Source organism: Ostrea edulis, chromosome 9 (genome assembly GCF_947568905.1).
Source record: "Ostrea edulis chromosome 9, xbOstEdul1.1, whole genome shotgun sequence".
NCBI lineage: Eukaryota > Metazoa > Mollusca > Bivalvia > Ostreida > Ostreidae > Ostrea > Ostrea edulis.
In genome coordinates, this window is record NC_079172.1 from 34,499,425 (window position 1) to 34,512,048 (window position 12,624).

The window sequence follows — 12,624 nt, forward strand, 5'->3', positions numbered from 1 at the left end:
TTGATGTCCACAAAAGGTCAAGGAGCTGCCGTCTTTGATCAATCTAAATCAGTCACATAGGTTTGTAAATCTCCGGTAATGGAAAATATTACTATGACCAATTATCTAAACATGCCCTTAGTCACATAAACTATCCTTACCTTATCTTTTTTTTCCAATTCTTCATACTGTATACTCATAATTCTTTGCAATAAATCTATTTTATTATACAGTATAGCTAATACATGTAAATAGTCTATTATAAAATCTGTGTAAAATCTAGAGAATGTTAGCATTAAATATCCTGAGAATTTATTGAATGCTAACTTTGCATTGCGTAAATTGTGTGCGCCCGAAACATTCCAAGTATGAGCGTTCAACATTGACCTTACCGTAATGATGTAAACAAGCCAAAATAGCAGACGACGGTCCTCCGGTATTTGATATTTACTCAAACAAAATGTTTTACTGTACATGAATTATGATGTCCCCATTCACAAAATCAATTTGTTTCATGCATCAATGATGGGTTAAATATTGAACAGTTAAAAAATGCATGCTGATATTGCACATTTTCACCTTAGATGCCAATATTGATAAATTCTCGTCTATTTTGGAGTATTTTAAGGGAAAAGGGATATAATTTAACAACTAAATGTTTAGCTATATAAAAAGGGGTTATTGAACTTATATTGGTGAATATTGGCATTCGTTGGCTGTCAAAATGCATTCACAAGCTCGTGCATTTTGACAGCCAACTTGACCAATATTCACCAATATAAGTTCAATAACCCTATAATATTGAATTCCTGCAAATGCATCTGTTATGTAGAATTTCTTGCTTACTTCATCATATTTTCTTTTACCGTCATTTCACTACTGATTTCACTAACAATACCTTTGTTTAATGATTACAATAACATTACCTTTGTTTAATGATTACGATAACATTACCTTTGTTTACTGATTACAATAACATTACCTATGTTTACTGATTACACTAACATTACCTTTGTTTACTAATAACGCTAACAATACATTAACATTACCTTTGTTTACTGATTACAATAACAATACCTTTGTTTACTGATTACACTAACATTACCTTTGTTTACTGATTACAATAACATTACCTTTGTTTACTGATTACAATAACATTACCTTTGTTAAATGATTACAATAACACTACCTTTGTTTAATGATTTCAATAACAATACCTTTGTTTACTGATTACACTAACATTACCTTTGTTTACTGATTACAATAACATTACCTTTGTTTACTGATTACAATAATAATACCTTTGTTTACTGATTACACTAACAATACCTTTGTTTACTGATTACACTAACATTACCTTTGTTTACTAATTATGCTAACATTACACTAACATTACCTTTGTTTACTGATTACACTAACATTACCTTTGTTTACTGATTAAACTAACATTACCTTTGTTTACTGATTACAATAACAATACCTTTGTTTACTGATTACACTAACATTACCTTTGTTTAATGATTACAATAACAATACCTTTGTTTACTGATTACACTAACATTACCTTTGTTTAATGATTACAATAACACTACCTTTGTTTAATGATTTCAATAACAATACCTTTGTTTACTGATTACACTAACATTACCTTTGTTTACTGATTACAATAGCATTACCTGTGTTTAATGATCACAATAACAATACCTTTGTTTAATGATTACAATAACATTACCTTTGTTTGATGATTACAATAACATTACCTTTGTTTACTGATTACAATAACATTATTGATTTTGAATACTACTAGTGTGTTTGTGTTTTGCTGTTTTCTGCACATACAATAATTTTTCAGTTATCTGGTGGAGCCGTTTTTATTGGTGGAAGAGAGAACCCAGATACAATGTACCTGGGAAGAGACCACTGACCTTCCGAAAGTAAACTGGGAAACTTTCTCACTTACTGGCGCCAACAGGATTTGAACCCGGGCAGAGCAGAGGTGAGAGGCCGTGTGATTTTGAGCGCAATGATCTAACCACGCGGCCACCTACTAGTGTGTCATTATTACAGACAAGATTTATGTTCTGATCTATTACCTGCAGTGTACTCAGCATCATAAACATGTACAATACAGCATTTCAACATATTTACAGTATTATGGTTATATAACATACATTGTAAGTAGTGTTGAAGACAGCATGAAATGGACTTACCCAGTCAGGATTCTGGAACAGGAAGCTGTAGAACTGTAACAACCTGACCTCCCCCGTGGTAAGGAATGGATCGGTCTGTGATTGACAGTCACTACTGTAGGCGCAGTAACAGTGGATCATGCTGAACAGCTCCATCTGTTGACAACGCAGGTACTGCGACAAAAAACAGGGTTATTTCAGAGCTTTTATTTTCATCACTGGAATATTGTGCTGCATAACCTTATTCATTTCATATTATTGGTGAACTGGTTCCCTTACCTGAACAGTCCACTGTAACATATGACTAGACACTGTGGAGTGATCAGCTAGCAGACCAAGTTTATCCTTCATTTCCTGACAAGTGACATCCATATTCTCCAGAAACTGCTTCATCTCCGCTTCTATAACTGCAACAATGCCACAAATAAATTCTAGAGCTCACTAATTCCGAAAAAAAAACACCCACCAACCAATACCTAATTATTACCATCCTGAATTAGAAAGGTACTTATGACATATGGCATTATGCGGGGTTGGCATTATAACAGGGGTGTTAACATGGGGAGAAATCTATTCTCTAGGATTTTCAGGCAATAGACAGGGATGGCATTATAACGGGGGATAATATATTGAGGGAGCACTGTATAATTAATTTTTAAAACCTGTCATACTGGTTATTTTTGGTGGATACATATTTTGGCCTTTTCAGCAATTTTCAAAGATTCATTAAAATAAAAATTGCTAAATTTAAGAACATCAGCAAACATACATGTACATAGGGTAGAGTGACTGTGAGTCAGACATGATCTAAAGTCGGACAACTTTGATGCTGATTTTAACAGAATTCATGCAATAAATTAATCTTTCTTTGTGATTGATTTAATAAAGTAATGATTAAACTTTAAAGAGTTGTAACCCTGTCTTCAATTACGGTATCATAGTTAATTCTACACATGACCATCAAAAGTACTGAAAAACCAGGAAAATCGAAGACCCGCCAAATAATATTTTGATCGATCAAACTTGTGAAACTTGGCAAAAAGTGTAAGAGAAATCAATTTGAATATGTTAATTACAAATATATCATAAATTTAATATTTAGAATTCACATATTTCTTTTGAAATTCTGTTTTGAAATATTTAAGTTCAAATAAGATGAATCAATTTGATCTTGAGTCGGGCAGTAAAATTTCGCTATTCGATACAAAGTCGGACACTGTCTAACTTTAAATCAACATTCAAAATCACATGGAAATATGTTTGGAAAATACATAAGACCCATATATAATCTTACTTTGCATGTCAAAATAAATACTAACTTTACATGTAAATATAACAGGAAATGAACGTTGTAAAAAAGTACCCCCTCCCTGACTCTTTGTGTCTGGTTGGTACAACTCGATTCATTACACCTGATTTTAAATAATTCATGATTGAATTGATTGATTGTTTTCCGTCACACTCAACAATTTTTCAGTTATCTGGTGGCACCCAGTTTTTATAGGTGGAAGAGAGAACCCATATACAATATGTCTGGGAAGAGACCACCAACCTTCTGAGAGTAAACTGGGAAAAGAAATTTTCTCACTTACCGGCACGAGCGGGATTCGAACCTGCGCCAACAGAGGTGACAGGCCATGTGATTTTGAGCGCGATGCTCTAACCACTCGGCCACAGAGACCCTTTCATGATTGGATTTATTTGTTTTAAAATCAAGTACTGTACCTTCCTGTGTTACCATTTTAATGAGTTCATAAAAACTACATGACATTGTATAAAATAAAATATTTGTCAGTAGCATACAATATTCAACCTGTAATAAGTTACCTGCCTGTATAATTCGTAATAATATTAAATGTGTCCGACTTAGAAAAGAATTTCGATGTTGGCAGTTTATCGCATCTGAATGCATTATGATGTAAAATACCGGGATGATCCGAGCAACAAATAGTAAATAATATCGAGCTCTTCAGGGCAACAACAAATACCAGAGGAGAAACAGTCGGAATAAATCTGCATACGAAAAGGAAAGCTAAGGGTGTCCAACTCCTATCACTTTACCCTATATATGTATTGTATAAATAAAAATGAGTTCATCAAAATTCTGTCCACCAAAATTAATGGTAAAAGTATATCTAGTAGACCCAAATCCAACAAATTTGTGTCCCATCAAACAAAAATAAAACTGAACTATACAGTACACAGATGCATAAATGCCACTTACAATACCATTTACGGTAAACCAATTTATATCTGCGATGACCTTTATTCAGGAATCAACAATGAAGATACTGTTCGTGACTATTACAATTTGCAGAGCAAAGAAATGTTGAATACAAACAAGCATTAATTTTATGCTTCAAGGCAACAAATACTGTATACAGAATTATTTTCGCCCCATGATAGTTTCGACTTTCTACACTTACAGGTGGTTTTGTCTCATCTTTAAAATTGCCTGGACACATTTGTGTTAAAAGAGAAAAGTTTCACTTTGTCTTAAATTTGCCCTTTGAAAACCTAAATGGAAATTAAACGGGGGCGAATATTTCAATTCCTGTATTAGCAGTTTTCACAATTGAGGAGAAAATCACAAATCTTGTGAATATTTCTCAAACATGAAAACTTTGGTTTACGACACATTAACATATTTAGATGATCTAGTGTCCATAGAGATGTTCTGAAATATTGAAAATTGATACGATGAATAGTAATGTCTTCTGCAAAATATGACTCTGTAATAAGTGATGCGCGACTTCCATCAACCATTATTTGCTCTTATCTGTTACTACTGCAACAATAAGTTTCAAGAAGAGAAAGGTCAATGGGAAAACGTAGAAAAAAATGATCATTGTTTATAGTGATTCTGTATGTGTATACCTTTATGGAGATTTTTTCCATCTGCCAATTTTGTGGAGTCCTTTTTATCAGCTGTGCAGTTTTCCAAGCACTGAAAAAAAAAGTCATAAAAAATGAATAAAATGAAGTTCAGACACATAACAAATGTGATATTACAGTACTGAGCAACATTTGGATTATCTGATACAGTAATTACACTGAAAACAAGGTATGTGGAGTGGAAATTACAAGACCATATTGAATTCATTAACAACAGCAGGACTTCATATACACAACTTCTATGTCACTTACAGAAACAAAACAAACATGGGGGAAATTTCCTTCAAAACACCACCAAAAATAAATCCTAGTCACGAAAATGGATTTCCATCTTTAGATCAGACCTACCTGTTTTTTCTCCACAATCTCCAGAGTGACATCACAGTTATTCACACCTACCTGTTTTTTCTCCACAATCTCCAGAGTGACATCACAGTTATTCACACCTACCTGTTTTTTCTCCACAATCTCCAGAGTGACATCACAGTTATTCACACCTACCTGTTTTTTCTCCACAATCTCTGGAGTGACATCACAGTTATTCACACCTACCTGTTTTTTTTCTCACAATCTCCGGAGTGACACCAGTTATTCACACCTACCTGTTTTTTCTACACAATCTCCGGAGTGACATCACAGTTATTCACACCTACCTGTTTTTTCTCCACAATCTCTGAAGTCACATCACTGTTATTCAGACTTCTTCGCTTTTTTCCCACTGTCACTTTTGACCTTATTTAGAAAAAATGACAAAAAATTACTGCCGTCTTGATAGCATAGTGTTAAGATATCCTTAACAGAATCCTCACATCACCTCCATATTTGACGAGCACAAACGACCTTGAAAAGGACAATAATGGAGTTACATGTTGAACGGAGTATAGGTAACTACACAATCAGCGACATGTACACAGTGGATTACGTTAGGGCTGAAACAATACGCCCCCTTCACGACATGATACATATTGCAATACTTATGTCATGATTCAATAAATTCAATACGATACAATTTACAGAAGAAACCAATAATAACATTGAAGAAGAAATTAATTATCAAGATTCAAAATCATAATTTTAAAAGCAAAACTGTCAAATGGTGAGATGCCTGTTCGCTGTAGTTTAAAACTGATAATTAGTTTATTATTATTTTCGTCAACCTCAAGGCAAACAACAGTTTGAACACTATTCGACACTATTTCGTCCCTCATGCAGGTAGAAATAATATGTACAGGCCGAGACTGATGTATTTTACGGAACCCGTTTGTATTAAACGTATCGAACCAAAAATCGAGGCAATGAATCGAACATTGAATCGAGTGTTTATATTAAACAGTATCGATATTTCGGTGAATCGTTTCGGCCCTAGATTACTTGTTACATATGTTGTAGCTATACTCTATGGGTTACGTATGCATAGGATGGACTTAATTAATGACCTTCAATTTCTGAAGCAGAGTTTATTCCTTCGGATGAAGAGTGCATGCACCGCTGGCTGATGTGTTCTTATATATGTTGGTGATCCTAAGAGATGACTTTACAAAAGTACAATTTCTAACTTTATACTTTTAGGTGAACATTTCTGAGCTCTTCCTATCTGCACTCTGGAGAACATGGTTTATATTTTTACTACATAAACATCTCTCAAAAGATCAACTGTAAAAAAAAAAAAATTATGTTCTCGAATGTGTTTGATGTTTTTAGCAAAGTTTTCTGAGAAGTAAGTTGGTCAGACAATAAAATATTTCATTGTTTTGATTGTCAAGAATATTACTAGATAAAATAATTAATGTGAAGTATACAGCTACCCCCCCCCCCCTCCCCCAATTTGAAAAGCAATGCTACTTGCCTAATATATAAAGTATCCCCATTAAGAACCAATAAAATAAATCTGATTGATTACATGTATCTTCTTCCAGCAGGACTTTAACATACTTATTATTTCCCAATAAAGAACACTGAGAAATGAAATCCCCCACTAAATTAATCAATATCCTAATGGTATGAAGAGAAGGGCAATGACAGGCTCTGCCCCCCCCCCCCCCCCCCCCCTTCCCCTAGAAGAAACTGACATACTCCATCTCTCAAAGCCTGTAGGAGATGGTGTTTAACCATTATGTCCTCTATTCTGACCTCAAAATACTCCAAAATTTTCTCGGAGATGATAATGATAAAAAAAAAAAAAACTTCCTCACAATAAACTTTGACATCCACTACCAGGAGAGTTTTGACATACCTTGTTTTCTGTGAATTCTGTGCACTAGCTGTTTGTGCAATGTCCTTATTTTTCTGTGGTTTGACTGCAATTGCATCTGGTGGTGCAACTGCATGAAATGTGCGTGGAGTATTCTCTGATTGGATGCTTTTTTTCCCTGATTGAAATGACTGACTGGATTTGGTTTCCTTGGTAACATGGCTCACAGCTGTATGCTGGCGACTCTTTAACTTTCTGGCTGATGATGAAATGGATGACTTAGAATCTAAAATGCGGTGGTTCTCCTGCAAACTATGTGTTGTCTCTGTTTGAATCACAGACGAGGAAGATGACTCTGAAAGACATGGTGCCTCCAGATCAAAGGGAGAGGAACACAAAGGAGACAGAGGCGCCACCTCTCGGATGGGTGAAGGTGGGAGAGGGGAGATTGGATTTGACAGGAAAAAATGAAATGGTGATGGAGGGAGAGGTGAAACTGGTCCCCCTGTAGAGAGAGTGGAGGGGGAACCAGGAGTGGTGGAATTGTCTGTGTGGGGTTGGGAGGGAAGATCTTCCATTTCTGGAGACAGGACAGTGCTGGATGCCACCACAGCAGGAAAGGAGGACTTCTGAACTAACTTTGAAAGACTTGGTATGTACATTACAGAGGAAATACAGCTGCCTTCCACAGAGGAAGAAGAGGGACCTCTGCTGGCATCACCAGACACAGACGAAGTGGATGGAAAGTGAACTTCACTATTAAAGTTTCCTGGGTCATCAGGTTTATCAAAAGTTCCAGTAGGAAATTCACAAGCATTACTAATGTCAGCAGAATTCATAGTGGAACAAGATAAATCAGCAGACGATTTACTTATACTCTTAATGGGATCTTTAACATTGTTTACCGGGTTTTCCCCACCATCTGTCATCAAGACCTCATGTTCATGAACTTGTCCTCTTGCCCAAGACATATCAGAAACATTCTGAGGGTTGTCTATGTTAGATGATTCTTGGATAGAATGACTCTCTCTCTCCTTTGTAACAGCAGTCTCGGTATTCAGGGAAACTGTACCTTGTGCGGCGGTCTTGTCGGAAGGGATAAATTCCCGTCCTGAATGATTTGTATCCTGAAATAACAGTTTAGGCTGTTCTTTATCAGAATCTTTCGTCAGAGGAAGCTTAGAATTATCCTCAATCTCTACCCCATTTAACATAACTTTTTCCAGTACTTTCCCATTCTTCTGAACATTATGTTCCTGATTCGAAATAGTACTGCCTTCTTCCAAGTTGTTCAAAACCGCTGAGGAAACTTGTGTGAAATCTGTTTCCCTTTTCTCCTGATTCTGATATGAATCCTTTCCTGTCTGTTTTGGACTGGATTTCTCTGATTCACCTGCCACAGCCTCACCACTCACTATGAATCCCATACTCCCCTGTCGTGGGAGTGACCCCTCCAATTCTTCCTCCTCCACACTTGATCCTTTCTTGCAGTGTTTTAGTTCACCATCTCTCATAGACAGAGTTTGATTACTAACACTTTTATCTTTCTCATCATGTCCTTCCCTAACAGTCACATTCTCACTGATTTTATCACTTGCCTTTGAAACTGATGTTTCACACAAACTTTCATGTATCAAACTAACCGTATCCTCTAAATTCTCATGATTTATCTTCTTTGTGCTGTCATTGTCTTTATCATATTTCAATCTGCCTAGTCCTTCAACAGAAGGCACAAAACAACCACCATAACCAATCTTAGCAGACACATCCTCCTTTTTCTTAGTCTCTGGATAAGTTGGGGTGGGAGGTGAAATTTTAGACATGACAGCTTTACCCATTGCCTTCTGACAAGGTAACACAATGGGTGGAGACTTTAGGACAGGCGGAGACCTCAGAACAAAGCCCAGACTGTCCTGTCTAGACATTGCCCGGGTCGTCCGTCGTCTGTCTTCCTTCACACCCTCCTCCACCTCATCACTCCCCACATCCTCCTCTTTGATGTCCTGTCTTCCCACATTTCCAGATTCTTCCTCTTTGCGTTTTTTTCCACTTGGGATTCTCATTCTTGACCTTGACCTTTGACACAGAGAATCTAGTTCATCTGTGGGCACCTGTAAGGTCTGACTTCGAGTTAATCTAGAAGGTGGCTTTGGAGGTGCAAATTTTGACAGAGAATTTACAACGCTGCTTTTCCTTAACATCAAACATGCATCACTGTTTTCTGCGCACTTCTGTTTACTTTCGTAATTAATTCTATTCCTTAGAGACCTTCTCGGACTTTCATGACCTGCTTTGACTTTTGAATCAGAACTATCAAAATCTTTCCCAGGGCTCTTCTGTGATAATGACATGTTTCGTTTTCGTCGCACTTTCCCAAGCTCTGGAGAAAGCTTACCTTCAGGCAAGCTAAAGGACTTCCTTAATGTTCGTACAGACAACATAACCTCTTTATCTGAATCCAGATTACTTTTCCCAGCCTGTTGATCTGCAATAGTTTCTTTCTCACACTGAATTTTCAAATCATCTTTCACACAATTGCTGTTACAAGGTGTCTCATACTCTTTAATCCTATGCTTTGTCTCTGTTGCGGACATGCTATCTGAATCTTCCAGATTCTCAGCCACTGGTCTAAAAGCATGCTTTTCCAGGCACTCAGTCCTCTTATGTTGAATATTTGTGTTGTTCTCATCCACGTTTTTATTTTTATCACAGGTAAATCTAGAGTTTGCAGTGTTCACAGTTTCTCTTGGCAGTTGGGGGTGGAGTCTTTCTATAGTTTCCCCCCGGCATTTCTCCTGTTTATCAGTGCTTTTAGAGAATTTCTGGAAGGCGGAGTTCTGGTGACCACTAAGAATTGGTTTAGGGTTGACCACAGCCACTTCAGAATTCATGCTTCCTTCTATATCCATGGCCACTTCAGAAATCATCCTTCCCTTCACATCTTTGACCACTTTCAAATTCACCTCTCTTTCCTTTGTGTCCTCAGGGTGTGGACTCTCTCCACGAGTGAATGTTATCCTTTTGATTCCTCTCAATTCCTGCATTCCTCCATCATTTCCTCCCAGAGTTCCCTCTTGACTTCCTCTCAGAATTCCACCTTGTTGGCCATGGACTGTCTTTTGTTTGAGAGTACTTGTATTCTGAGTTGATGTGGAGCTCTCATTTTGTGTGCTGAGGTCCTTTGTTAGAGGCGACTGGGGGACGTGTTTCCTGGGCGACCGTCTGAGAGTGGGAGAGGCATTTATCATTTCCTGCTCCAGTTGCTCTGCCATTTCATCCAAGTCATTACCACTATCATCATTATCTTCCACTTCCTAAACAAAAAAAATATTAAGTTGAATTCACAGTGGAGCATGGTTATAAGAAATGAACTTATGAGAAATTACTGATGATGATGATGAAGTGATTTTCATTCCCCACAGAAATAAAAAGAATAACTCACTGAATATACTGTACAGGTATAAAGTAAATTAAGAAAGAAAGTCCTTAGTATCTTGCTATAACCACATCTTATCAAATCATATATCTTATTTAAAATAAACAATATTTCTCAATCAAGTTTGCAGAAAAAAGGTAAAATGCACATTAATTTCAAGTCATAATTGTGGAGGGGCACACTTTTTAAAGATAAAAGATGAGGATTCTGTTTATGTGAATATGTAGGACTGAGGGGTGGGAGGGTGACAACACTGACACCAGGAGACTGAATACGAAGGGAGCCTCACCTTTCTGTAGAACTGAGGGAAGGGAGGGGAGGGGGAGGGGAGGGGGGGGGGGGGGGTGTGTGTGTGTGTGTGATAACACTGACACCAGGGAACTGAATACAAAGGGAGCCACACCTTTCTGTAGGACTGTATGGAGGAGGAGGGGGGTGGGGGGGGGGGGGGGGGGGGGGGGTGACAACACTGACACCAGGGGACAGAATGTGAAAGAGAGCCTGACCTTTCTGTAGGACTGTGGAGAGGGAGGGAGTGGTGACAACACTGACACCAGGGGACTGAAAGTGAAAGGGAACTCCAGCAAGCTTCCATCCTCCTCCTGTGTGTCTGTCACATATTTCTTCTCCTCTGGGTAGATGTTTTCTGATTTTCTGTCTGTTGCAGTGACCTTGTGTTGCTTTACATGGTCCCAATCTTGTTCTTTGTTAGAGAAAGGACCAGGATTACACCAGTTACCTATAATATAGATAAATCATACTGTAACCACACAGTGATATTATATAGATAAATCATACTGTAACCACACAGTGATATAATATAGATAAATCACACTGTAACCACACAGTGATATAATATCACACTGTAACCACACAGTGATATAATACAGATAAAACATACTGTAATCACACAGTGATATAATATACATAAATCACATTGTAATCACACAGTGATATAATATACATAAATCACACTGTAATCACACAGTGATATAATATAGATAAAACATACTGTAATCACACAGTGATATAATATACATAAATCACACTGTAATCACACAGTGATATAATATACATAAATCACACTGTAATCACACAGTGATATAATATAGATAAATCACACTGTAATCACACAGTGATATAACATAGATAAATCATACTGTAATCACACAGTGTTATAACATAGATAAATCACACTGTAACCACACAGTGATATAACATAGATAAATCACACTGTAACCACACAGTGATATAATATAGATAAATCACACTGTAATCACACAGTGATATAACATAGATAAATCATACTGTAATCACACAGTGATATAATATACATAAATCATACTGTAATCACACAGTGTTATAATATACATAAATCATACTGTAACCACACAGTGATATAATATAGATAAATCACACTGTAACCACACAGTGATATAATATAGATAAATCACACTGTAATCACACAGTGATATAACATAGATAAATCATACTGTAATCACACAGTGTTATAATATACATAAATCACACTGTAATCACACAGTGATATAATATAGATAAATCACACTGTAACCACACAGTGATATAATATACATAAATCACACTGTAATCACACAGTGATATAACATAGATAAATCACACTGTAATCACACAGTGATATAATATAGATAAATCACACTGTAATCACACAGTGATATAATACAGATAAATCATACTGTAATCAAACAGTGATATAACATAGATAAATCACACTGTAATCACGCAGTGATATAATATAGATAAATCACACTGTAACCACACAGTGATATAATATACATAAATCACACTGTAATCACACAGTGATATAATATAGATAAATCACACTGTAATCACACAGTGATATAATATAGATAAATCACACTGTAATCACACAGTGATATAATATAGATAAATCA

At 36.4% G+C, this 12,624-nt stretch overlaps 1 protein-coding gene across 1 annotated transcript in view; it reads right to left on the reverse strand.

Moving 5' to 3' along the window:
• LOC125658798 (uncharacterized) overlaps positions 1 to 12,624 on the reverse strand; it is a 55,753-nt gene that overhangs the window by 11,449 nt on the left and 31,680 nt on the right. The window contains exons 13-19 of the mRNA XM_056148975.1: positions 11,197 to 11,429; positions 7,297 to 10,568; positions 5,717 to 5,795; positions 5,046 to 5,115; positions 2,448 to 2,575; positions 2,190 to 2,342; positions 1 to 43 (exon numbers count right to left, since the gene is read on the reverse strand). The exon at positions 1 to 43 is cut by the window's left edge and continues 46 nt beyond it. Coding sequence (XP_056004950.1) covers positions 1 to 43; positions 2,190 to 2,342; positions 2,448 to 2,575; positions 5,046 to 5,115; positions 5,717 to 5,795; positions 7,297 to 10,568; positions 11,197 to 11,429 — 3,978 coding nt within the window. The remainder of the gene's footprint in view (positions 44 to 2,189; positions 2,343 to 2,447; positions 2,576 to 5,045; positions 5,116 to 5,716; positions 5,796 to 7,296; positions 10,569 to 11,196; positions 11,430 to 12,624) is intronic.